At 32.4% G+C, this 22,620-nt stretch overlaps 9 protein-coding genes across 9 annotated transcripts; 4 read left to right on the plus strand and 5 right to left on the minus strand.

Annotated features, from left to right (window-relative positions):
• Nucleotides 1-745: 745 nt before the first annotated feature.
• Tsp_10318 (putative SH2 domain protein) lies at nucleotides 746-2,820 on the minus strand. The gene is made up of 5 exons (XM_003372513.1): nucleotides 2,064-2,820; nucleotides 1,818-1,950; nucleotides 1,620-1,745; nucleotides 1,366-1,513; nucleotides 746-772 (listed from the first exon to the last, which is right to left on the minus strand). The coding sequence occupies exons 1-5, from the start codon at nucleotides 2,818-2,820 to the stop codon at nucleotides 746-748; spliced, it is 1,191 nt and encodes a 396-aa protein (XP_003372561.1).
• A 3,759-nt stretch (nucleotides 2,821-6,579) lies between these two features.
• On the minus strand, nucleotides 6,580-7,100 carry Tsp_10319 (hypothetical protein). Its single transcript, XM_003372514.1, has 2 exons — nucleotides 6,868-7,100; nucleotides 6,580-6,799 (listed from the first exon to the last, which is right to left on the minus strand). Exons 1-2 carry the CDS (start codon nucleotides 7,098-7,100, stop codon nucleotides 6,580-6,582), a joined length of 453 nt encoding a protein of 150 aa, XP_003372562.1.
• A 133-nt stretch (nucleotides 7,101-7,233) lies between these two features.
• On the minus strand, nucleotides 7,234-7,930 carry Tsp_10320 (hypothetical protein). Its single transcript, XM_003372515.1, has 3 exons — nucleotides 7,910-7,930; nucleotides 7,491-7,583; nucleotides 7,234-7,437 (listed from the first exon to the last, which is right to left on the minus strand). Exons 1-3 carry the CDS (start codon nucleotides 7,928-7,930, stop codon nucleotides 7,234-7,236), a joined length of 318 nt encoding a protein of 105 aa, XP_003372563.1.
• An 805-nt stretch (nucleotides 7,931-8,735) lies between these two features.
• On the plus strand, nucleotides 8,736-9,146 carry Tsp_10321 (hypothetical protein). The gene is given in 3 exon segments (XM_003372516.1): nucleotides 8,736-8,791; nucleotides 8,803-8,938; nucleotides 9,036-9,146. The coding sequence occupies 3 exon segments, from the start codon at nucleotides 8,736-8,738 to the stop codon at nucleotides 9,144-9,146; spliced, it is 303 nt and encodes a 100-aa protein (XP_003372564.1).
• A 637-nt stretch (nucleotides 9,147-9,783) lies between these two features.
• On the plus strand, nucleotides 9,784-10,575 carry Tsp_10322 (alpha-(1,3)-fucosyltransferase). The gene is made up of 2 exons (XM_003372517.1): nucleotides 9,784-9,892; nucleotides 10,031-10,575. The coding sequence occupies exons 1-2, from the start codon at nucleotides 9,784-9,786 to the stop codon at nucleotides 10,573-10,575; spliced, it is 654 nt and encodes a 217-aa protein (XP_003372565.1).
• Nucleotides 10,576-11,100: 525 nt separating this feature from the next.
• Nucleotides 11,101-13,032, minus strand: Tsp_10323 (hypothetical protein). Its single transcript, XM_003372518.1, has 5 exons — nucleotides 13,005-13,032; nucleotides 11,618-12,325; nucleotides 11,360-11,472; nucleotides 11,201-11,302; nucleotides 11,101-11,139 (listed from the first exon to the last, which is right to left on the minus strand). The coding sequence occupies exons 1-5, from the start codon at nucleotides 13,030-13,032 to the stop codon at nucleotides 11,101-11,103; spliced, it is 990 nt and encodes a 329-aa protein (XP_003372566.1).
• Nucleotides 13,033-15,362: 2,330 nt separating this feature from the next.
• On the plus strand, nucleotides 15,363-15,759 carry Tsp_10324 (hypothetical protein). The gene is made up of 2 exons (XM_003372519.1): nucleotides 15,363-15,424; nucleotides 15,450-15,759. Exons 1-2 carry the CDS (start codon nucleotides 15,363-15,365, stop codon nucleotides 15,757-15,759), a joined length of 372 nt encoding a protein of 123 aa, XP_003372567.1.
• Nucleotides 15,760-17,830: 2,071 nt separating this feature from the next.
• Nucleotides 17,831-18,832, plus strand: Tsp_10325 (hypothetical protein). The gene is made up of 5 exons (XM_003372520.1): nucleotides 17,831-17,939; nucleotides 17,973-18,164; nucleotides 18,316-18,399; nucleotides 18,471-18,558; nucleotides 18,700-18,832. The coding sequence occupies exons 1-5, from the start codon at nucleotides 17,831-17,833 to the stop codon at nucleotides 18,830-18,832; spliced, it is 606 nt and encodes a 201-aa protein (XP_003372568.1).
• Nucleotides 18,833-20,030: 1,198 nt separating this feature from the next.
• On the minus strand, nucleotides 20,031-20,970 carry Tsp_10326 (conserved hypothetical protein). Its single transcript, XM_003372521.1, has 3 exons — nucleotides 20,769-20,970; nucleotides 20,364-20,542; nucleotides 20,031-20,087 (listed from the first exon to the last, which is right to left on the minus strand). Exons 1-3 carry the CDS (start codon nucleotides 20,968-20,970, stop codon nucleotides 20,031-20,033), a joined length of 438 nt encoding a protein of 145 aa, XP_003372569.1.
• Between the last annotated feature and the right edge of the window lie 1,650 nt (nucleotides 20,971-22,620).

The raw sequence follows: 22,620 nt of genomic DNA on the forward strand, positions 1-22,620 counted from the left end.
CAATTTTTATCAATCGAAATTGAAAGCTGGCCATTTGAAGTTGGAAGTGAATTCTTATTTCATGCAGTATGAAATCGATAAAAAATTTCCCTATAATAAGAGGGAATTTATAATGCCGTCAAACGGAGAGCCAAAAACAAGTTGAACGATTATTTTTTAAGCTTTCACTGAAAGAGGCGAACGTAATTGAATCACAATCCCATATGTACGTACGCATACATACATATCCTTCTCTTTAACCAACTGGTTGATTATGCCCAGAATGTATTCGCTATTTTTAAAGTTAAAAAATTCAAATCTGTATTATTTATTTGAAAACAATAATTTCAAATGATCAATGGATGCAATATAATGTCAAAGATGAAAGAATGGAAAATTTGAAAAAAAAAACAAAGAAAAGCTTCCCTCCCATTGGACAATTTTAAAAGTACAATTAGCATTTGCATTTGTAATAGAAATTTAAATTTCATTAACGGGAATAAAATTGATCTATTGAACACCACGTTCTCAAGTTGAAAGCAAAAAAAAAGAGGAAAAGAAAGAAAAAAAAAGAAAAAGCAGATGAACAGATGAAATGCAAATTTCATTAGCAATTGTATTCAAGATGTCATTTGTGCGTTGTAAAATTTTCAGCCGTAAAATTGGAAAAGAAAAGGCCTTTTGATTTGATTTCACTCTAATTTCGTGAATAGCAGATTTTGAAAAGAGAATTTTAAACTGAAAAATATTTTCCATTTTTTGTTATTTAATTTAAACCCTGACACCGCTTCGGCTATAATAAAGACTCGCCAATCAGATAAGTGACAATGACTTGAAATCGATCAAATTCTTTTTAAAACGAATAATGGTTGATAATAATTCAATGAGAAACTGTTTCTCATACGGCTTAAATATACGCGTCCAATTGCACAAAAATATTAAATGTTACAAAGTTGCAAAATTTTAATTGAAAATTTATCTTATTTATCAATCAGACCAAAATTATATATATACATTATTGAAAAATTTCGCAACTTTTACATTATTGAAATAAGAAAAAAAACAGTTGCAAAAAAGTTCGCTTATCGATCTAGCACTGCAAATAATGAAAACAGCATATCTGAGAAGTATTTTCTTTATTCATCGGAAACATTTTGCAAATGCAACAAATCTCAGACTGAATAAAGCAAACAATCAAACGTGCTGAACAGCGGAAAATGATTTTTTTGCAAAAAAGAAAGTTAAACTGCTTTCAATTTTGAAATGATTGTTGAGCGTCAAGCGAATTGCAATTTTCACTAGACAAGCAAAATTACACCTGTAGCCACATACATACGTGTACACAAATCAACCTGTGTAATTTTCAACGGGAATTTTGAGACATACATGTTGGGCACCTTTTATTGGAAGCTTCTTGTCACTGTAATAATCGATCATTGCCTGAACCGATTTGAAAGGTATACTATGAGAACCAATCACCCAGCGTCCGTTATGATCGCGCTGTATTTTCATGTGCATCACACCGCTGGAGGTGCTTAAAGGAAACAAAAAAAATACTATCAAGCAAAATATTTAAATAAATTTAATGTAATTTTGTTCTTGAATTGATCTTTCAGTTACAGAAAAGAAAAATCAGTCACCTGAGCGTCAAAACGTATTCAGTAGAACCACCGCTGTGTTCTGATTGACGAACAAGAAATGCACCTTCGGGCATATTTCTCATCCTTGCTTCGGCTTCTGGACGTAAAATCATACCATGATACCAACTAAAAATAACATTAACCTCAAAATGCATAATAATTCAATAAATAAATAACAAAAAGCAAAAGTAATCTGACAGATGATCTTGCAAGTTTGTCGAACTGTCTTTATTATTCGGGGTACTAGATCTGAAGGACAAACTGGTAGGAAAAAGCGGTTTCTCTTTGCGTTCACTTTCTGTCGATCCCATCTGATTTAATTCCGTCTGAACTAAAATATTTAAAAAAAAATACTGCTTAGACGCAGGTTGAAAAGTAACAATACAAACTCAACATAATTAATGAATTATTAAAAGAAAATAAACAACTGAAAATATTTCTTACCAGAGAATTGGCAACTTTTACCCTCTGCAGTTATTTTCCTGACAGGGAGGCTGTTGTCACTAGTGTAAACGTTTGACAAAGCACGACGTTGTTCTTCGGCAGCGATTTTTTTAGCTAAAATACTTTTCCGAACCATGGGAACTGGAACTTTCGAAGAAACGGTCGTTCCTAGAGTACAGGCTTGGTCGTCACCGGGTCTGGACAACAGAACAGCGTTGGGTGCATTCCAACCCTTGGGCAGTTTCGGTTCTTGTGCTGACTCCGTGCTAAGTTTTGAGTGCGCTTGAATCTCTTTATGCATGGAAGATTTCACCGTTTGACCCGTAAGAGCAGGTTTTAGTTCAGCCAAACGTTGCTCCCAAGGTTCGTCGTATATCTCATCACTGGTGTTCAAATTTTGAAGCATAAGCTCACTGTTATTCACTGACAATGGGCGTGGCAATTCATCCGACAGTTTGCCTGCCGCAATCCCGTACATGCTACGATGCATCACTTCCACCACTTTGTCTCTACTATCCCAAGGTGCGTCGTATTCGTCCCCATTTTCAACTATCGACGAAGATGCCGAAAGGCCGATTCCACTTTCCATATCTACGGTCGAATTCATTTTCGCAGACAAACAACTGTGCAATCGATGACAGCGAGCCTCATTATCGTTAACCGTTTTGCACATTTTTGCGCTCTTATTGCCTCCTTTAACTGCGCCACTCGCTTTCGCTTGCTGACCACCGCGACTGTGGCTCGACAAATTTCCCATTCAAAATGTAACAATCATTTTACATGCCTGTGAAAAGTAAAAAATATATTACAAAGCAAATTTGATAAATTAAAAACAAACATTTCAAAATTCATAAATTCAAAGCTTAATTTATATATATGTATACACAATAATCATTCAAACTTACAAATTCACTAGAACGTTTTTTATTCACGCACAAATCAGAAAACCAACGAAACCCTACAATTACCAACTCTTTAAGCAACTGCATCATAACTGTAAAATTCAAACTTAAACATCATTTATTAATACTGTAACAAAAAAAGCATTTACCAATAACATTGCAGTTTGCCTTTGTTCCACATTATGATTATAATGATATTGAAATTCTGATGAATAGCGTATTTTTAATTTTCATTTACTTTACGTAAAATAGTCGCTAAAGCGTTTTCTTCTACATGACCGTAAAATGAAAAAACGAGCGAGCATGATTGGCTCATAATTGATACGTTCAATTATAAAACATTTATAATCTCAAAAACCACATTCTTTTTAATAAAAAAACTGATCAAACAAAAAATTATTTTTTAAAACTAGCATCTTCTTGTACATGACTGCCTCATAATTAATACGATCAACTGTAAAACATTTAAAATCGAAAAAAATAAGACAAAAAGTTATTCTTTAAAATATTTCAAATTAATATTTAACCAAAAATTAAAATTTATTTTACAGATTAACTAAAATCTCCCAAAGATAATGTTTTTAAAAGTAACATGAGTTTATTAACGTACAAATATGAACAAATCAAGCATCCAATAATGCAGCTGAAATAATGGACGTGCAACGGACTCTTCTATTAAAGCTGCAAAATCTGTGCGCGAGCTTCTGTTTAAAAGTCAAGTTGATAATTATATTTCAATTTCTGACAATAAATTACTGCTTCTTTTTATCTGAGGAATATACGATTTCAAAATATTTTTAAAAAGGAAATTCATCATTTAGTCAGTCAAAGTGATACAATAAAAAAATATTAAATGGTTTGACATACAAAAAGTAGATTTACAATTTTTCTGCATTCTTTATCAAAAAAGCAGTTTAACATCAACAATTAAAAAATAACCCACCTAGTAATATGTAAATGCGTAATCTCTCAATCAATTTAACACGATAAAAATAAAACGCAAAGCTTCACCACTCTAAGAATTCTTAATTGTCTATAATTAAGATAAGAAAATCGATAAGCGGTATGAAAATTTTCATCACTTTACAAAATTTACATGTTCATTTAAAATTTCAAAATAAAAACAGAACAGACAATATTCCAATCCAATCTATTTTCAGTCTTTTTTGATGTGAATTTTATTCTTCGTTACATAGTTTCCAATTCCTATTTACAAAGCTAATAAACTTAAGATTTAATTGATAAAGCATCCAGAACTCAAAAAAAATTTTGAATTGTCAAAAAACGATGAATGTAAAAAAAATTATATCCCCAAAAATGCATGCATATAAATTTCGACAGGAGCAGAAAATTAAAACCAATTTCAAAATAAATTCAATTTACTTTTTATTTAAAAATTTAATTCAAAATAGTATCAAAGATTATCGATTATGCAGTCGATCAAAGGTAAGCAGAAATGTGGAATTACATTAAGGTAAAGTTCAACTGCCAATCGTATGAATGACCAAATGAATTAAATCGATATACACAATTTAAATTGAATCAAAACAAAAATAAATTTAAAAAATAAAGCAAAAACTATTCAAATCATTTCATTTCTGTGCTTATACAAAATTATTTTTTGCTTTTGTACAAAAAATTGGGCAAAAACAATCAGCAGTATAACAAAACTTGTATTTTCATTTATAAAACTTTTTCTAATAGGTAATGGAGAAAGTTTGATGTTTCATGAACCGACCATGAATAAGTATCATGGGAAATCATAAATGAAGATATTTTAATTAAAAATAGAAAATAACTTCATTCCACAACTACACTTGCAGTGAAAATATTCATGAAATAAATTATATATCAATGTTTGATATGAAAAAGAAAATACTTACCTAATTTATGATCATCAGAACAAACATTTCAAAAATGTCTGCCAGTTTTCAGTTTTATACAAAACTGCATTGCTTCATAAAAAAAGGTAAGTAGCCAGTATTGTACATTTATAACTTACAGTATTCTTGTACAGTAAGTGAAAACGAAGTTAAGAACGGAAATTTAGCAGCTTATTTGCAGTTTTTACATGCATTTTATTTAGTAATAAAATTAAACGTGTTAAAAATACTGAATTTTGCATAATAATACGTTTTGAATATAATAATTGTAAATAAGTTATACATCAAAACTTATCGAAAATTTTTCATCCACAAGATTATTTATATCCGATAATTTGTGAAGTTCAAGTTAATATTGAAAATAAAGTAAAAACAAATCGAATAAAATACAAATACTTCTCAGAAAATGTACAAATTGAAACCACAGTGATCAAAATGCACAAAAATGCTTGTTGTTGGAAAACCATATTTTAATAATAAAAAATGAAAATTATTTTGCTAGCATTTGTTTTGTCTGATTTTTAGATTTTAGGCTAAATTTTATAAAGTGATAAAAATCTGTTTTTCAGGCTCTAGCTCTAGTGATTTGTATAGTTAAATTTGCTTGTTTTTTCAAAAAGAAAGTCAAATAGTTATTTTAATTGTTTTTCATTTTCTGTTCTCTTAGCTCTTCTTTTTTCTTCTGCGCTATAGTTGCGCACGTTTGAATATCATTTGAAAGAATCAGTGGCATGTCTTTGAAGCAATGGAGCTGAATTACTCATTTCGTTTGAACTTCAGCTAATTCATTCAAAAAAGCATCACGCTTTGCAAAAACGTTTCTATAATATTCGATTTGGAGACTGGTTTATGAATAATTAAAAATAGCGTTTCAGAGTAATCCTTCAAATGCATATTTTTTAGTCGTTTTTGAACTTCCTCGTTTAAAAAGATAAAATGAAATTAATTATCTGATTTTATTAAGTGAATTTTTGTTTTGCAGTGGCGTAAATAAATAGTTATTTGAAAGACAAATTTGCGAAATAAATCACTGACAAGTTGTCATTAAAATAACCAATTTTCAGAATAGAAGATTTCTATTAGCATTTCGAGTAGCTTCATGTTGTTTTTTGTTTTACTGCATGGAATTTACATTTCAATTTATGTAGCTGGTAAAATGGCATTAACTTTATGAATAATTGTTCGATTCGTACTTTTTCGGCAAGTTTACATGGTATAAAATATTTGAATGTCAGTTCGTCAATGATGTACATGTATATAAATAAATAAATAAATAAATAAATATACATACATGTATATATATATATATATATATATATAAGTATGTATAAATAAATATATATATAAATATATATATATATCGCGAACGTTTTGGAATGCTTCGCTTGGTGCGGCTCATTGATTGAAGAAAATGTGGGCAACAGATGACTCTGCTATGCTGTCTTTTCCTCTGACTGACAGCTTGAAAAAGTTTCTGCTAGTCGAGATAAGACAAAGTTGTTTTGCTTATTGGAGTTGTTTGCAATTTAGCGCTGCAAAAAGCGCTAGCTAGCGCTTTTAATTCAGCGCTAATGGGTAAAATCCGATGTTTAGAAATATTGTTGACCGGTGAACAAGGCGCTTATTTGGCTGGACGACAGGTTAATGGAAATTTGCTTTTAATTGTCAATCAACTGCAACGCATCGATCGAATCAGCGTTCGTTTTAGAGGCCGAGCAAAAACTAGCTGGATCAAACACCAAGGGAAAACAAGCACCCATTATGGAGATCAGGAAGTATATTTTGATCACTGGATCGACACCCAGTATGTTGATCATTACGAGGGTCGGCTAGTGCCAGGAGGATGCCATCGGATTCCATTCGCGTTTCGACTTCCGGATCACGTTCCTTCATCATACGAAGGTCTTTATGGGCATGTACGTTACGATTGTACAGCGGTGCTGAGCCGTGCCTGGAAATTGGACTTAGTTTGCAGGAAAGCGTTTCGTGTCGTGGCAGCTGAAGATTTGAACACTATACCGGATATTGGACGACCGCTGAAATTTCGCGAAACGCAAGAAATATTTTGTTGCTGTTTCCGTCGTGGATCGCTTGGGCTCGATGTACATTTGCCAAAGCGTGGTTACGTTCCTGGTGAGCTGCTGGATGCGAGCTGCGAAATTGTGAACAATTCGACAAAAACGGTCGATCTTATTCTTGTCGCGCTGAAACAGCACGTCAGTTTTCGAGGAAAGACCGCTCTGCTTAGCCATGCTGGAGTCAAGCAAGTATCCAAAGATGTGACGCAGTTGGAATGGACTACCGCCATTGCCCCGGGAGCAGCAAACCGTTTCAATTTTCAGTTTGTCGTTCCTGCCGTACCACCTCGGATGTTATCTTGCGGAATTATTGATATTCATTATTTATTGAAGATTCGAGTGGGCGCTTGGTTGCACTGCGATATACCAATTTTAATTGGTACAGTACCAGTGGACATGGGTCCTGTGTCGAATCAACAAAATCTCTTGCCTTCTGTTTTTGGACCATATTCGGATCAGTTGTCAAGTGCACATGAATCACCTCCACCTTACAGAGATGAAACACCTCCGCCTTCGTATGAAATCTGCCTTTTAGTCAGGAATTCGGCCGAATTCAACGAAAACAATCTTCAGCAGACTACCTCGGCCGTTTCTCCATCTCATCCGATGCTCAGCTGTGACCAATGTGCTCCACCTTTGCCACCACTTCCGCCGCCGCTATAAGTTCACATGTTCTATTTAAAAATAATCAAAAACACAAATATTTTCTCTGATTTGTTTGCTTTGCTTTCAAAAATGGATTACTTAGCATTGAATTTGTCACATGATTATACAAAATAAATAATGCATTTTATGTTGGTGTACTTTTTTTTCTATTCGACTATGCACTGCATCAACAGGAAAATTGTTTAAACTGATAGTTGTTCTGTTTATTTGGTTATTATTATATTTCTCCATTGTAAAACTTTTATTTTTTATTTTTACTTTTAAAGAAAGCAATTATGTTCATATTTTTAAAAGGTGCATTAACCAAATCAATTAACTTTGCTATGAATAAAGAACATTCATTCAATCAATTATATTGTTATTTCAAATTGTACTTCTCAACTGTGGTTTCAATTATTACCAATTGTATAATAGTCTAAAAGTTATATGGAACGAAAAATTGTGATAAATATCAATAGAAAAATATCTGTTTAAATCAAAATCAAAACTTGTGTCCAAAAATAATCTTCTAGCAGTAATAATGAATGGCCTTTACTAATAAACTGCGTGTGCAAATTACTCAAATCAGATCGACATTAACAGACTTTGTATTTAAATAACGACACGTTGAACTTAGCTATTTTTACTAAATAAAATATCAAATTATACTTTTTATTTTCAAATAAAAAGAATATATGCGTTTATTTTAACATTAATATATAGTATCAAATGCGTTCAGTTCAAGTCAACAAAATGTTTTGTTTTTTTGCTAACAATACCGCTTTCAGTGTTTCTTAGTAAAGCTTTGTTTATTTAAAATAAAATTATAGCTTTTAGAATGTTTCATTTTTATCAGTTTGTCGATAGTGGCGTTGCCTTTCAAGGTTTATAAAAAATGCCTTTACTGGGTCTAGCATGCAAAACGCCCTCCATTTTATCGAAACTAGTCTTAATGATATCATTATGTAAACTTTACGTCATAGCAAGAATATGTCGAGGAAATTTTAGCTTTAATTAATTAGCACCAAATCAGTTTTATTTCACTAATTTATAGTTTTTAGAATCAGATTAATTCATCTATGAACTGTCGATGAATTTTACAAGTAAGAAAGCTGAAGGTAATCATATCAGCAAAAAATAAAAATTGAAATTTTTGTGGGTTCAATGACCGGAACAAAAGAACAATATAAAAAGCCAATAAAGGCAATAAACTGTAAAAGGTCATTTTTAGAGCATCGAAGCATTTGGGAATTATCTATTTCATTAAAGCAGTCAGTGCTGACGACATCAACAGTATAACAACATCCACCCATGCATTGCATTTTTGTCTAAAGTTAAAAACAGCTTACTTAATCCAACAAACAATTGTTTGTGCGTAGTCCAACAGGTAAAACTTATTTCATAAGTACAATGGTTTTAAACTGTTCGTGAGATTAGAATTTTTGCTGAAAACTGCATGTTTAGAGCACATTTGCAAGAGAAGCGGATTTCACCAGTTTATCTAGAATTGAAGGCAGAATAAGATATGGCTTATTGTATGGTATGCCAACAATTCTATGTTATGCTCAACACTAAAAAAATTAAAAATAATTATTATTATGATCACAATTAAACGTAAAACAAAAATGTACTTAATGTTTTAATAATTGGTAAATACAGTGTTGCTCCTTAGAAGGTGTTTTATTATATTTCACTTATGTAGCTAGTTTTCATTCGCACGCTGAGATGAAATTGTGAAACAAATTACAATGTATCTTCTTTTTTTTTGCTATTTTAGCATGAAAAAAATCAATAAACGAGCATCTCTAAACAAAATATGTACAATTTTGAGAAAGAAATCGTTTTATAGTTGTGAAATGTGATGGAACTTTTAAAAAATCTTCAACAGATTGGATTGTTTCTCTGCGTGTTATATATGTTGTATTTATTTTGCAGTTTTGAACTCTTAGAAAGCACCTTTAAGCAGCTATTTTGGTTTTCAAACCAAAGCCTCCTGAAGTCAAATGAAACTATTATTCTCATGTGGGTTCCTTATACAGATGCGAAAATTACAAATGAACATTTAGAAACATGCAAAGAATTGCACTGCAAAATAACTTATGATCGAAGCACTTTTGAAAAAGCCTCGGCAGTTGTAATGTATGATCATAATCTGCTGCCAAATGATCTTCCTCCTCAACGACGAGATGGACAACATTTCGTTTTTTTTCTAATGGAATCACCAACATATGTTTCAGAACAAGCGTTCCAAGCTCTGAGAAAAAACTATTACACTTTAACAATGACATGGCGTAAGGATTCCGATATATATAGTCCATTTGGTTATTTCAAAAAGCGAAAAACAGTAAAATCTTTTGATGAAAAATTTTGGAAAGAAACTGCAAATAATAAAACAAAATTGGTGGCATGGATGGTTAGTTATTGTCACCCTATTAGTAAGCGAGAACTTTATGTTGCAGAGCTGCAAAAGTACATTGATATTGACATATATGGATATTGCGGATCAAAAAAATGCAAGAAGACAGACCAAGCATATCAAGAACATGACCCCTGTGAAATGATGTTCAGAAAAGAGTATAAATTTTACATTGCTTTTGAAAATACTGTATGCACTGACTGGGTAACGGAGAAAACATTTAATCGTATCAATATGCATTCTGTTCCAATTGTACTGAGTAGAAAAATTTATTCGAAAATTGCTCCAAACATGTCCTTCATTGCAGCAGATGATTTCAAATCTCCTGCTGATTTGGCACAATATCTTAAATATTTGCATTCTAACACTGATAAATACATCCAGTACTTCAAATGGAAGACAAAATTTGATTCAGTGCCTTTCCCAAACGGTTTTCACCGTGCATTTTGTCAGCTTTGCAAGAGAATAAAGAAAGAAAATGAAGATGGAAAATTCATAATTAGTCCAAAGGCTACTGATTTAAAAAGATGGTTCATCGATAGTGCAGAATGCAACAATTCAATGGTGCCACAGATGCTAAAGCTTTGAAAGTTTTTGCAGAGTCAAAATAATTAACTTTTTATCAATATTAAATTTATAAAATAACAAAACTTCTGATTAAAATTCTTCTTTAATAAAAGAAATATAATTTCATTTTTCTTAAACGGTTATTTTTGTCACAGAAATGCCATAAAATGCCATAAAACATTTTAATAAAACACAAAGTATTTTCTGTTTCTGTTGTGCTGCACAGATTTACTTTGTTTTTGCCATTTTCAAAACACGTGTTTTTCAAAAAACAACAATAACTATTTTTTGAAAATTTTATTAATTTTAATTTTATCAATTAGGAATTAAGTTTAGTTTCTAGAAGCATATGCATTGCATATTTACAAACTGCATAATCTGCATACATACAAAAATAATAATGACAACTTAATGATAATAATAATAATAATAATAATAATAATAATGATCATGACACTTAATAATGACAGTAATAATAAACAAATACATATAAAAACGTCTGTGATAAATTGGTGATGAGGAAAAAAAAGAGTAGAAGTTGCCTTTCTATGCCTTCCTTAAGGGCGAAGCACGCTTATCGCGTCGCTAAAATAATGCTTGTTATTAAATAATGCAAATTAGCAAATACAAGAAAGCATTGGTTTACCCTAACATAGAAAGGAGCAACTACCACCGGAGTTGGCATCCTAGCTGCTTGCTTCATCTTATTTTTTTCCTTCAGAGCTTGTCTTTTTTGAATCCATTTTTTCTAAAAGAAGAGTATAAACTAATGTAAATAAAATATTATGAAACATAAATGATATACATATTGTTTAGAAATGAAGAAACCACAAGCAACTAGAATGGCCAAACCTGACCCCGCCGCTGCACTGTATATCACTGGTGTTACAAAATCAAAGTATGATGCATAATCAATTCCTATAAGATAAATAATCATGTTGCAACGTTGCAGCTTGATATACTGAAATCATATTTGCAGCTGATTAGAAATGAGATGTTACACTTAATACAATTAACACAATAAAAGGAAGAATTGCAAAATATGAAGTAACGTATAATTTACTTTGTTCACAAAAACGACCTGCATATTCCGCAGAGCACTCGCATTTCTTCACTAATCTATTGCCTTCATCAGCTACTGGAGTGCAATGAATTAGTGGCTCAACTTCGCAAATAATAAGGTCAGCTGCGATAACATCACACGGTTGCATATAGCTGCTTCCCAATCCTAGATGAGTTATTTCCGTTTTCATGCAATACGGATACTCATTTACACGCTTATAGAGACGCAAAGATACTTGTTCTTCACTAATTCCCAGAAAGTAATCTTTGACTGCAAAAGTCTCAGCGCTTGTACGACGAACCGGAATGACAATATCCGTCCCATTCGCAAACCGACCAATAACATTGAACACTTTATGGTCTGAATAAATAAGCTGTTTACGTGCTATTCGCATTCCATTCAGAACATGCATTCCACTGTATGACTGTAATTTCTTTATCATATTTTTAGGGAGACCATATGTGCTATCATTTCCCAGAAAACCTCTTACATTTCCATAAACTGCCATATAGCACTTATGCATTGCTGCTGTATACGAGCTTCTGAAGTCCGTATATTCTATTTTATGCAACGATACGCACAGTTTTTCATTGTCATCGTAATAGCCATAGAAATCGCCGCTCAAATCGTGTGGACACAATTCACTCGACGCAGGCACAACTGCTTGAATCAAAACAACAAACAAGAAACCACGGTAGGACATCATTCCTAAAATATATCAATTAGTAAAAATATAACTGCAGGAAATTTTCATTTGTCAGTAATATTGAAAATGTAACCCAACTAAATCAATTTTAAATAAACAAAAGTTTTTAAATACATTTTTAAAAATATATACAATACACACAATTTGAATTAATGGATCAGAAACAAAAACTAAAAGAACAATCATTTATATCACAAACTGACACTACACTGCAAAACATAATTAATACTGCAATAATAAAAATATAAAATTTAAGATACAACATATATATATTAGAAATAATATAACTGAACTGTGACATTTCATGCAGTATTAGGGAAATAAATAAAAGTATATTCATACTTGAATTTTGGAGATTTTGAAAACCAGAAATCAGAGAAGCAACTACGAGCGCCGTCCTCGTCGAAAGCAAAGACCAAACTAAATTTTTCGAATTGGTTTCAGGCTTATATAGGCTTTTTGGTTTAAACTGCCTTTTAATGTAGAGCAAGCAGAAGCGTTACTGATGAACCTGATTTTATTTTAATGTTAAATAATTTAAAGTATATAATTTAAAATTTTTTCAGCCCTTTTTGAAATGCATAAAACTGTTTTATTTTTAAGTAGTAAAGTTTTTTAAAGTGAATTTCATATAATAAAAGAATTTCAAATTTTGGCAATGTTACCAAAATTTAACATAACCGATGATGACTAAAGCAGGGTCATTCATTTTTGACTCAGGTTGCAGTTTTTTCTTGATTTCTCTTTCCAACGCTATCCAGCTGTCTTGAGTTTTTCAGTAGCTTCATTTTTCGTCTCTTTTTATTTAATTTAGCAAAATGAAGCGCTTTTTTGTCGTTTTCTTGCATAAATTTCACCACAATTTTGTAATTGGCTGTTCGCTGATAAACTGTACGTCGTTTGGTCGGTAATTGGCTGATGGCTTATGCCTTTTTATTATTTTGTTTTGATCAATAAAATGTTATTTACTATTATTCATTATTAATGTTATTTTCTGTTATTTACTATCGATATTGTTGTTGTTGAGCGTCAAAAAATAAAAAATTTTCACTGTATTTGTTTGTCTACTGCTATTTCATTTCATTAAACTTCAATTTGTTGCCATAATAATAAAGTATAGAAAATTTTTTCAAAATGGCATTACAAAAACTGATTACTAAAAATTGTCAAATGGAAAAATAAATATTAAAAAAAACAGCTATTATACGAATGAGAAAACAACTGTATATGATAAAAGTGACATCAAATATACTAAAGTTACGTAATCAATTGTTATGTAATTTAAAAATTTGGACCAATGAAATAAAAAATATTGCAACTAATGAAAACAGAATAATTTGAGTCAATGAAAAGTCAGATGGGAGAACCAATCTTATGACGTCATAAATATGCAATGAGAAGCTACGCTATTATCATCCAATGAGAACACGATTTCCAGCAGCCAATAGGAAAACGCGGCCAAACTCCTGACGCATGAGACCATCCCCATTTTTATGAACAAAATTTAAAAACGGTCCGGATTAAAACGTACGGTCTGCGAACCGAATTAAATCATTGTTTGCCTCCATCATTATAAGATATCAAAGGAACGATAAGGAAAAGAGCACGAGGAAGTTCACGCTATACACAGCAGTTAGAGAAAATAGCATTTGCAATGTTGAATTTTCTTTTAATTAGCTTATGCACCGTTCCGGTTGATTTGTTTAGCTCAGTTAGCTGCGTCAAGCTTTATGCCCAGCAGCATTTTACTTCCTGCTTCATAGTGTACTTCCGCTTACTCCAGTATTAGTAATAATGGAATCCATTTCCGCGTCCATTTTCTGTTCATTGCCTTCCAGTACAGAAAGCCGTATCCATCACAATTTCAGCAGGCAAATTTTGGATGATGATGTCTGATATTTGGTTCATCGGTTTCTTGTAATTATACATTACAAAAGACGAACAAATACTGTGTTCCATAGAATGTCCACTAACAGTTGTTTCGCTCATCAGCTAATAACACGCGTACGCAAAGCACTGAACTCGGACGCAAGAACAAAAGGAAAATAAATTTGAAGGTTCTAAATTCCAATTTAAATAACTTTGCAAAATTAAGTTTTCATTTCTTATTTTATCAACAGTTGAAGATCAACTTGTGATATTCATTGTAACACCAATGCTTTTCGTCCATACTGACAGAAAAAAATTAATCACACACAAATGGCGCACAAATGCTGACATCAAAGAATGTGACGTCCGCTGCAGAGTGAATTTGAAGCAGATTTAACAGCTTTACTGCTTGATTATGTCCATCGCTTTCTTCCCGCTTTCAAGGTGCTTTACTTAAGCGTCTGCCTGCAGCATTGTAAAAATTCCAAATTAGCAGTAATATTCCTTGAATTTGTGCTTTGCTTAGGTAGTGTGAAATGTTAAGAAGTTTTATGTATACGGTGAATGGCCGTTGTCAGATATTTTTCGCGTTTCCCAACGCATCGCATGAATTGCTAAAAGCGATTTTAGTACAAAGGAAAAATGAACAAATGACAAATTGCCAACAGCTGCAGTAGTTGGAAAAAAAGTTCAATGTTGCAAATGCTGAATGATAGCGTATACATACGTTTCTAATTTTAGTGTGAATGCTAAAAATATTTTACTTTGCAATCGAGAAATGATACTATTATGTTTACAATGTTTATTCTTTCTCAATGAGGCATTTATATAAATATATTTGCATATTATGTGCTGTGAATTTTACATTTTTCACTGATAACCATTTTCCAAAACAATTTATTGATTATTCTGTATTTTACTGTACAACATTGAATTGGTAAACAACGTGAGAGCAGAAACTCAGCACAAACAACACAAACATTAGTAACGGGGTGATTTTTATTTTTAGCTATTCAACAACAATAGCAGTAAGCAACATATATCAGTACACAATATTAGCAAAGAGAAATCGACGAAAAATAAAAAAAGTAAAACATTCAAATATTACATAAATCTACCAATTCGAAAGCCGCATTAAATCAACTCAGGCGTAAGGCACATTGAAGCTTCATGGAACAACTCCATTGTACTCATACCGCTGAAATATTCACCACAACATTAAATCACATGATGTTTTTAATCAAAAAAGCTGTTCAGAATATTGACGAAATTTCTGACAGAGTTTCGGTACATTGAAGACCGTACACGACTGAAAACCGGGAACTCGCCAGAAGCAGAGGAGTCGGTGGATGAGGTGGAGGCTTCATCATTGTACCCCGCTATCGTTGACATGTTGTATTGGAAGTATCGTTTCTTCAAAATTGCTCATTTTCCACTTGGAATGCCAGGTGCTCATCTACAGCACAGCTCTTTGCGTGATCTTTCGGATAAATTCGAATTATCGCTCTGTTGTTCCGTCCACGGAACAACAATACATTCTTCCATGACTTGCACAAAGGTAATCTAATGCTTAATAACACGGAACACACCGGATACGCTGTTAAATTGGCTGTATCGCGGATCCGGCGGAGATATGATGATCATACATCGTTGGGACTGTCGTCATTTCTGAGCAGTTTCTCTTCTTTCAAACTGCTGTGATCATCAGGCTGCGTTCTCCGTGCAGACATTCATTCATGTGATTCATCTGATGCATCACAGTTGTCACGTTCACACCTATCCATATTACGGCCTTCAATTCTTCTTTATAAAATTGCCTTCATCATACACCTTTGGAATTGTCGTCATTTCTGCTGTGCGTCTTCTCGTTACCCGATTTCTCGCTTGTATATGCTGAGCAGTTATTCTGATGATCTTTATGACGGATGACGGTTATCACTACCAAATGTGTCCATATTACGTCATTGAAGCGTTGTTTATCATATTCCGAAACAAATTAATTCTTCATATATAGGATAATATGCTGTACATTAAGCATATTCTTTTTCAAGTCACCAATATTTCTTCTGTACAACGGCCAGCTCCATTCCGTAGGCTATGCTTTCATTCATTAATTAATGCGGTCCGGGAGAACAGTGATTTGTCAGTGCTTACATTCGACCGAGTAAAGTTTCATTTACTCAGCAATAAAATGCACAAGCAACAGCGCCGACGAAAGCAAAGAATACGCCACGACAACACGACATTCCGCAATCTCGCCAGCGACCTTCTCTAAAAATATATATCCTCTTACGGTAGATTATTGATACTCAGGTTGTTGAAATTGATAAGACTGTTACAATATGATTGTCCAACGACGAAGGGTCGGCTGTATAGTGGTTTTCATTATTCAGATTTAAATTTAATATCTTCTCCAAAATTCACTTTCATTTTAGTGCGGACCCTTACGTTACATTGCATAAACAAGTGATGAACCATCTCCACGGTATGTTAGAAGGTGCAATTCAGACATATCAGCCACAACGAGAATACCAAATAGAACAGGCAAAGAAAATTTTCATTTGTTAGAGACTTAAATACTGTTCAAGTAAATGCCAAGTAACAAATTTTTCTGCTCGTCAGACAAAGTATCTGTTTGTTGGGAATGTTTCAAGTTTTATGAATATGGTGATTTGGCCATTGTCAGAAATTATCGCGTTTCCCATCCCATCGCATGAATTGCTAAAAGCGATTTTAGTACAAAGGGAAAATGGACATATGACGAATTGCCCACAGCTGCAGTAGTCAGAAAGAATTGGCAGTGTCAACTACAAAATGCCAGCATCCGCACATATATCAAATTTTAACGCTGTTGCAAATATGTTCTATGTTAGCAATCGAGAAATTTCAATTTTTGCTTCAACATGTTTTTTTTGAATGAACCACCTGTATATGTACCTAATATTTGTTGTGAATTAAATACTTCTCCCTGAAAAGTATTTTCAAAAACGTATACGTTATAGTGCAAAATAATATTATATCAAAGTCGAAATTAACAACACCGCAAAATCACAAAAAATAGTAAACAAAATAATTTTTATTTTTCATTATTCAACAACAACAATAAACAACATATATCAGTGAACAATAACAGCAAAGAAGAATCGACAGGAAATGAAGAAAACAAATAACCAAAAATATATAAATCCAAAACTTGGGAGGCTATGTTTAATCAGTGCTGTCATTATGTACAAGGAAGCTTCCTGAAACAGCTCCATTGTACCCATACAGCTGAAATATTCACCACAACATTAAATCACATGATGTTTATAATCAAAAAAGCTGTTCAGTATATTGAAAGAATTTCTGCCAGAGTTTCGGTACATTGAAGACCGTACACGACTGAAACCCGGGAACTCGACAGAAGCAGAGGAGTCGGTGGATGAGGTGGAGGCTTCATCATTGTACCCCGCTATCGTTGACATGTTGTATTGGAAGTGGCGTTTCTTCAAAATTGCTCATTTTCCACTTGGAATGCCAGGTGCTCATCTACAGCACAGCTCTTTGCGTGATCTTTCGGATAAATTCGAATTATCGCTCTGTTGTTCCGTCCACGGAACAACAATACATTCTTCCATGACTTGCACAAAGGTAATCTAATGCTTAATAACACGGAACACACCGGATACGCTGTTAAATTGGCTGTATCGCGGATCCGGCGGAGATATGATGATCATACATCGTTGGGACTGTCGTCATTTCTGAGCAGTTTCTCTTCTTTCAAACTGCTGTGATCATCAGGCTGCGTTCTCCGTGCAGACATTCATTCATGTGATTCATCTGATGCATCACAGTTGTCACGTTCACACCTATCCATATTACGGCCTTCAATTCTTCTTTATAAAATTGGCTTCATCATACACCTTTGGAACTGTCGTCATTTCTGTTGTGAGTCTTCTCGTTACCCGATTTCTCGCTTGTATATGCTGAGCAGTTATTCTGATGATCTTTATGACGGATGACGGTTATCACTACCAAATGTGTCCATATTACGTCATTGAAGCGTTGTTTATCATATTCCGAAACAAATTAATTCTTCATATAAAGGATAATATGCTGTACATTAAGCATATTCTTTTTCAAGTCACCAATATTTCTTCTGTACAACGGCCAGCTTCATTCCGTAGGCTATGCTATCATGCATTAATTAATGCAGTCCGGGAGAACAGTGATTTGTCAGTGCTTACATTCGACCGAGTAAAGTTTCATTCACTCAGCAATAAAATGCACAAGCAACAGCGCGCACGAAGGCAAAGAATACGCCACGACAACACGACATTCCGCAATCTCGCCAGCGACCTTTTCTAAAAATATATATCCTCATACGGTAGATTATTGATACTCAGGTTGTTGAAATTGATAAGACTGTTACAATATGATTGTCCAACGACGAAGGGTCGGCTGTATAGTGGTTTTCATTACTCAGATTTAAATTTAATATCTTCTCCAAAATTCACTTTTATTTTAGTGCGGACCCTTACGGTACATTGCATAAACAAGAGATGAACCATCTGCACGGTATGTTAGAAGGTGCAATTCGGACACATCAGCCACAGCGAGAATACCACATAGAACAGGCAAAAAAAATTTTCATTTGTTAGAGACTTAAATACTGTTCAAGTAAATGCCAAGTAACAAATTTTTCTGCTCGTCAGACAAAGCATCAGTTTGTTCGCCATGTTTGAAGTTTTATGAATACGGTGAATTGCCATTGTCAGATATTTTTCGCGTTTCCCATCGCATCGCATGAATTGCTAAAAGCGATTTTAGTACAAAGGAAAAATGAACAAATGACAAATTGCCACCAGCTGCAGTAGTTGGAAGAAAAGTTCAATGTTGCAAACGCTGAATGATAGCGTATACATACGTTTCTAGTTTTAGCGTGAATGCTAAAAATCTTCTACTTTGCAATCGAGAAATGATACTATTATGTTTACATTGTTTATTCTTGTCGAACGATGCATTTACATAAATATATATGCATATTATTTGTTGTAAATTTTGTTTTTCACTGATAACTATTTTCCAAAACAATTTCCTTTATTATTCGGTATTTTACTGTATAACGCTGAACTGGTAAAATATGTGAGAGCAGTACAAAGAAGCAATTGCTTGAAGCTTCCATGTAGATAACGCCTGAGCTGATTTAATGGGGCTTTGCTAGTGATCGATTTATATTATCCTTGTGTTGTTTTCTTTTATCATTTTTTGTCAATTTCTCTTTGTTAATATTGTTCACTGACGTGCTGTTTACTGTTGTTGTTGTTGTTGTTGTTTTTATTAAGTTCTTAGTGTCACGTTTAATATAACTTCATTGTGGTAGAATAAAATAGAAAATAATAAAAATTGTTTTTGAAAATGCTTATCATTAAAAAGTATAAAATGAAATATACGTAATATATTAAAAAAATATTATTTCTACGTATGATAGAACTTCATGAATTGTGATAACAGTGAAGTAAATAAAATATAATAATAGTAAAAATTCCACTGCTAGCTAAAGTTACATAAATGGTAGATGGAAATATTTACATCGATGAAAGGAAAATGTTGCAGGTAATCACAACGGAAAAGTTTGAATCAATGACGAGTTTGAAAAGGATAACCATTAACGTGCAATAAAATAACGGTTCGAATTATCAGTGAAAAAATGCAATAAAAATTTAGCCCGAGTTAGACCAATATCTACATTAGTGGAAAAATTTTTTACTTATTGAAGAAAGCGTTAAATCAGAAATGGCAATATTTTACTATAAAATTACTCATGTATTGAGCATAAAAGCAAATTATCGCATGCATTCATAAATCATTGTCATCTTTTGTTGCAACTAAATCTTCTCCGTCAATCTCATTTTCCTGAAAGCAATTTTGAAAATCATTTTTGCATGCGTTGCTATTAATTCTTACTATTTTAAATAATTATAAATATTTCTTACAAAAGCACTGAGGTCCTGCATTTGGTATAAGCAATGTAATTAAATTAAAAAAATACGCATCTAAGCAAAAAAAATTAAAACAATTAGAGAAATATTGAATTTCATAATTTGTACAAAAGCACCACGCTGGTTTTATGCAATGTTTCACGTAAACCATAAATTCATCATGTCTCAAGCACTGTATATAAATGTTTACCCGCAGAATGTTAACTGGTTCAAAGCATAATTCAAATTTGCAAATTTCTCCAAATCGACACTGCGCTTGGGTTTTACAAGTATACGATGTCGGCTGTACTGGAACACAGACATTTGTCAAACACATCGACTGGCCTGAACAATGCTTCTGATTGTGGCATACGCTTGAGTTTGAAATTCCTTAAGAAAGTATAAATACTTTCAGTTCATGATAAAAAAATCGTACGTTTGTTGAAATAAAAAATGTAATTTTATTTGTAATTCAAATAGCACACATAATAAATAATAAAGATGCTTAAAAAGCGGTTCAACATTTATTTTGAAACTTTTTAAAATCTCATCTTTTTATCTCTAAATAACTAAGCATTCATATTAGTGCTGGCATTTGAAATGCATTATTTCTTACTTTTCAACTGATAACATTCATGATTTTTGCAAAATCGACTGTTATTTATCAAACCATCCTTTGGTTTGCGACATTTAGCTGCCGTGTGGCATTGAATACCCATTGCTTCTGCTGCCACGCAATGTCTTTTTACACAAACAGCATCACTATCGACACACTGTTCGTGTTTTATGCAAGTATCTGAAATAGATGCAATTATCATTGTGAAGTTTTCCTTCAAATACAATATACCGCTATTGTCACAATGATATTCATTAGATCATACAAATATTAATGGTAAAGATATGCCAGTGAAATGTGATTAACAGAGCGATTCAAAATAAAGAGTTATCGAGTAGTTTTCAAATATTTTACTCGATTTGCAGTGGCTTTACGGTATTGTTTTATTGAAAAATAGAATTCTAAGCAGATATTTGCATATTTATCATCACACGCAGAAGAGAATATGTCATAAAGGAAGTCAAAATCGTTTTTTTACCGCCTTCATTTAGCAGAATGTTGCAAAGATTAAGAAAAAATAAGAACTGTTTGAAATTTACACTAAAGAGCATGTGCAAAAATTGGTAGGTATAAGAATAATGGAAACAGTGCTGGTATATATAGCTAGCAGAATGTTTGCTCGATAACATGCTCTAACAATCCCATGATATACGTCATAATGTAGCTTCTATTTACAGATTGCAAATCTTTTTGCCGTAAACAATTCAGAAATATTCAATTCAATATTACTTTTTGGTTAAATAAAATTTTCAGGTTAAAGTATATGTACTGAAATAAAATTAATAAATAAAACAATACATCCACTGACCAAGGCTGAATTGATATTTGAAGACGTAATTTTATTTGAAATTTAACATTAATGTAAAGTAATTTCTTGAATGAACTAAAAGCAATGCAGATAACCAAGCACAGTCAGTTATAGAAAGACAGTTCTACATGTGTAGAAAAACTACCATTAAAAGGATTCAGTTTAAACAAACGCATAGTTGAAGTATTTACATACTGTACACAACTGAGCGATCACTTCACATTATGTTAATTAATTGATTATAATCAATTACTTTACATCTTTGATTAGAACATTTTGCTACATCGCTTATTTTACAGTCCACATAAGAGCCACAATAATAAAACTTTTCCAATTATTGTCAGCTGTAAAAGGGGAAAAAATATTTTATTTACATTTCAAAGAACAGTGCCCAGTGGACATTCCACGTTTCCAATGACAAAAATAAATGAAAGTAAATAATTAGAAAATTTATTGAATAAACTACAAAAACCACGACATATTTAAATTGTATATTCGAATCATTAGTCTACAACATGCACAGTCGGTCGGTCTGAATTGTTTCATCGTCCATTGTCATTTGTTTACGAATAAGTATTTTTAATAATATTAAAATTTAAATTAATACGAAGATTAGAGTTTGAACACTAATAAATGTTATATATTCATTCGAATCCGTTCTTAACCAAATAAGAATTTAAATTGAAAAAATTCTAATTTAATGTCATTTAAAACAAGATATATGCAACCGTAGAAAAAAAAGAAGAAGAAACAAAAATTCAAATAAACCTATGCTATTATTTATTATGCAGTCACCGTGAATTTGGAAAAAAAAACATTTCATTGCCATGAAAGATTGGTTGTTCAGTCTGGTTCGAATGACTGAAATTGATGATCTGTGAAGTGAATGATTCATGTTTATCTGCAGAATTGTTGCTCGCGTATACTTTTGATAAAACGCTAATAAATTAACAAAATCATCGTCAAAAAAGCAATCGTTTGTTTTTCTTGAACTTCCCCAAAAGCAGCAACTTGTTTGTTGTAAACTGGAAAATTAACAGCAAT

This window comes from Trichinella spiralis (assembly GCF_000181795.1).
Source record: "Trichinella spiralis strain ISS 195 chromosome Unknown Scfld9, whole genome shotgun sequence".
Taxonomy (NCBI): Eukaryota; Metazoa; Nematoda; class Enoplea; order Trichinellida; family Trichinellidae; genus Trichinella; species Trichinella spiralis.

What these genes read in the sequence shown, in the direction of transcription:
- Tsp_10318 (XM_003372513.1), bottom strand. Translation starts at nt 2,820, where the DNA reads ATGGGAAATTTGTCGAGCCACAGTCGCGGTGGTCAGCAAGCGAAAGCG. An exon ending in GAATACGTTTTGACGCTCAG is followed by an intron (nt 1,514 to 1,619) that starts GTGACTGATTTT and finishes GTTTCCTTTAAG; the next exon opens with CACCTCCAGCGGTGTGATGC. An exon ending in CAATAAAAGGTGCCCAACAT is followed by an intron (nt 773 to 1,365) that starts GTATGTCTCAAA and finishes TCTTTATTATAG; the next exon opens with CCGAAGCGGTGTCAGGGTTT.
- Tsp_10319 (XM_003372514.1), bottom strand. Translation starts at nt 7,100, where the DNA reads ATGGCTAAGCAGAGCGGTCTTTCCTCGAAAACTGACGTGCTGTTTCAG. An exon ending in CAGCGGTCGTCCAATATCCG is followed by an intron (nt 6,800 to 6,867) that starts GTATAGTGTTCA and finishes TCCAATTTCCAG; the next exon opens with GCACGGCTCAGCACCGCTGT.
- Tsp_10320 (XM_003372515.1), bottom strand. Translation starts at nt 7,930, where the DNA reads ATGTTCTTTATTCATAGCAAA. An exon ending in TGTTCTTTATTCATAGCAAA is followed by an intron (nt 7,584 to 7,909) that starts GTTAATTGATTT and finishes GTGAACTTATAG; the next exon opens with CGGCGGCGGAAGTGGTGGCA. An exon ending in GAGGTAGTCTGCTGAAGATT is followed by an intron (nt 7,438 to 7,490) that starts GTTTTCGTTGAA and finishes TTTCATACGAAG; the next exon opens with GCGGAGGTGTTTCATCTCTG.
- Tsp_10321 (XM_003372516.1), top strand. Translation starts at nt 8,736, where the DNA reads ATGACCGGAACAAAAGAACAATATAAAAAGCCAATAAAGGCAATAAAC. An exon ending in ACTTAATCCAACAAACAATT is followed by an intron (nt 8,939 to 9,035) that starts GTTTGTGCGTAG and finishes CTGCATGTTTAG; the next exon opens with AGCACATTTGCAAGAGAAGC.
- Tsp_10322 (XM_003372517.1), top strand. Translation starts at nt 9,784, where the DNA reads ATGGAATCACCAACATATGTTTCAGAACAAGCGTTCCAAGCTCTGAGA. An exon ending in CGATATATATAGTCCATTTG is followed by an intron (nt 9,893 to 10,030) that starts GTTATTTCAAAA and finishes TTTATGTTGCAG; the next exon opens with AGCTGCAAAAGTACATTGAT.
- Tsp_10323 (XM_003372518.1), bottom strand. Translation starts at nt 13,032, where the DNA reads ATGAATGACCCTGCTTTAGTCATCATCG. An exon ending in AGGTCGTTTTTGTGAACAAA is followed by an intron (nt 11,473 to 11,617) that starts GTAAATTATACG and finishes TTTATCTTATAG; the next exon opens with GAATTGATTATGCATCATAC. An exon ending in TTGCTCCTTTCTATGTTAGG is followed by an intron (nt 11,140 to 11,200) that starts GTAAACCAATGC and finishes GCATTATTTTAG; the next exon opens with CGACGCGATAAGCGTGCTTC.
- Tsp_10324 (XM_003372519.1), top strand. Translation starts at nt 15,363, where the DNA reads ATGGAACAACTCCATTGTACTCATACCGCTGAAATATTCACCACAACA. An exon ending in ACAACATTAAATCACATGAT is followed by an intron (nt 15,425 to 15,449) that starts GTTTTTAATCAA and finishes AAAGCTGTTCAG; the next exon opens with AATATTGACGAAATTTCTGA.
- Tsp_10325 (XM_003372520.1), top strand. Translation starts at nt 17,831, where the DNA reads ATGCTTAATAACACGGAACACACCGGATACGCTGTTAAATTGGCTGTA. An exon ending in TCGCTTGTATATGCTGAGCA is followed by an intron (nt 18,165 to 18,315) that starts GTTATTCTGATG and finishes TTCTTTTTCAAG; the next exon opens with TCACCAATATTTCTTCTGTA. An exon ending in AAAATATATATCCTCATACG is followed by an intron (nt 18,559 to 18,699) that starts GTAGATTATTGA and finishes CTTTTATTTTAG; the next exon opens with TGCGGACCCTTACGGTACAT.
- Tsp_10326 (XM_003372521.1), bottom strand. Translation starts at nt 20,970, where the DNA reads ATGATAATTGCATCTATTTCAGATACTTGCATAAAACACGAACAGTGT. An exon ending in TGAATGTTATCAGTTGAAAA is followed by an intron (nt 20,543 to 20,768) that starts GTAAGAAATAAT and finishes TACTTTCTTAAG; the next exon opens with GAATTTCAAACTCAAGCGTA. An exon ending in AACCAGTTAACATTCTGCGG is followed by an intron (nt 20,088 to 20,363) that starts GTAAACATTTAT and finishes AATTGCTTTCAG; the next exon opens with GAAAATGAGATTGACGGAGA.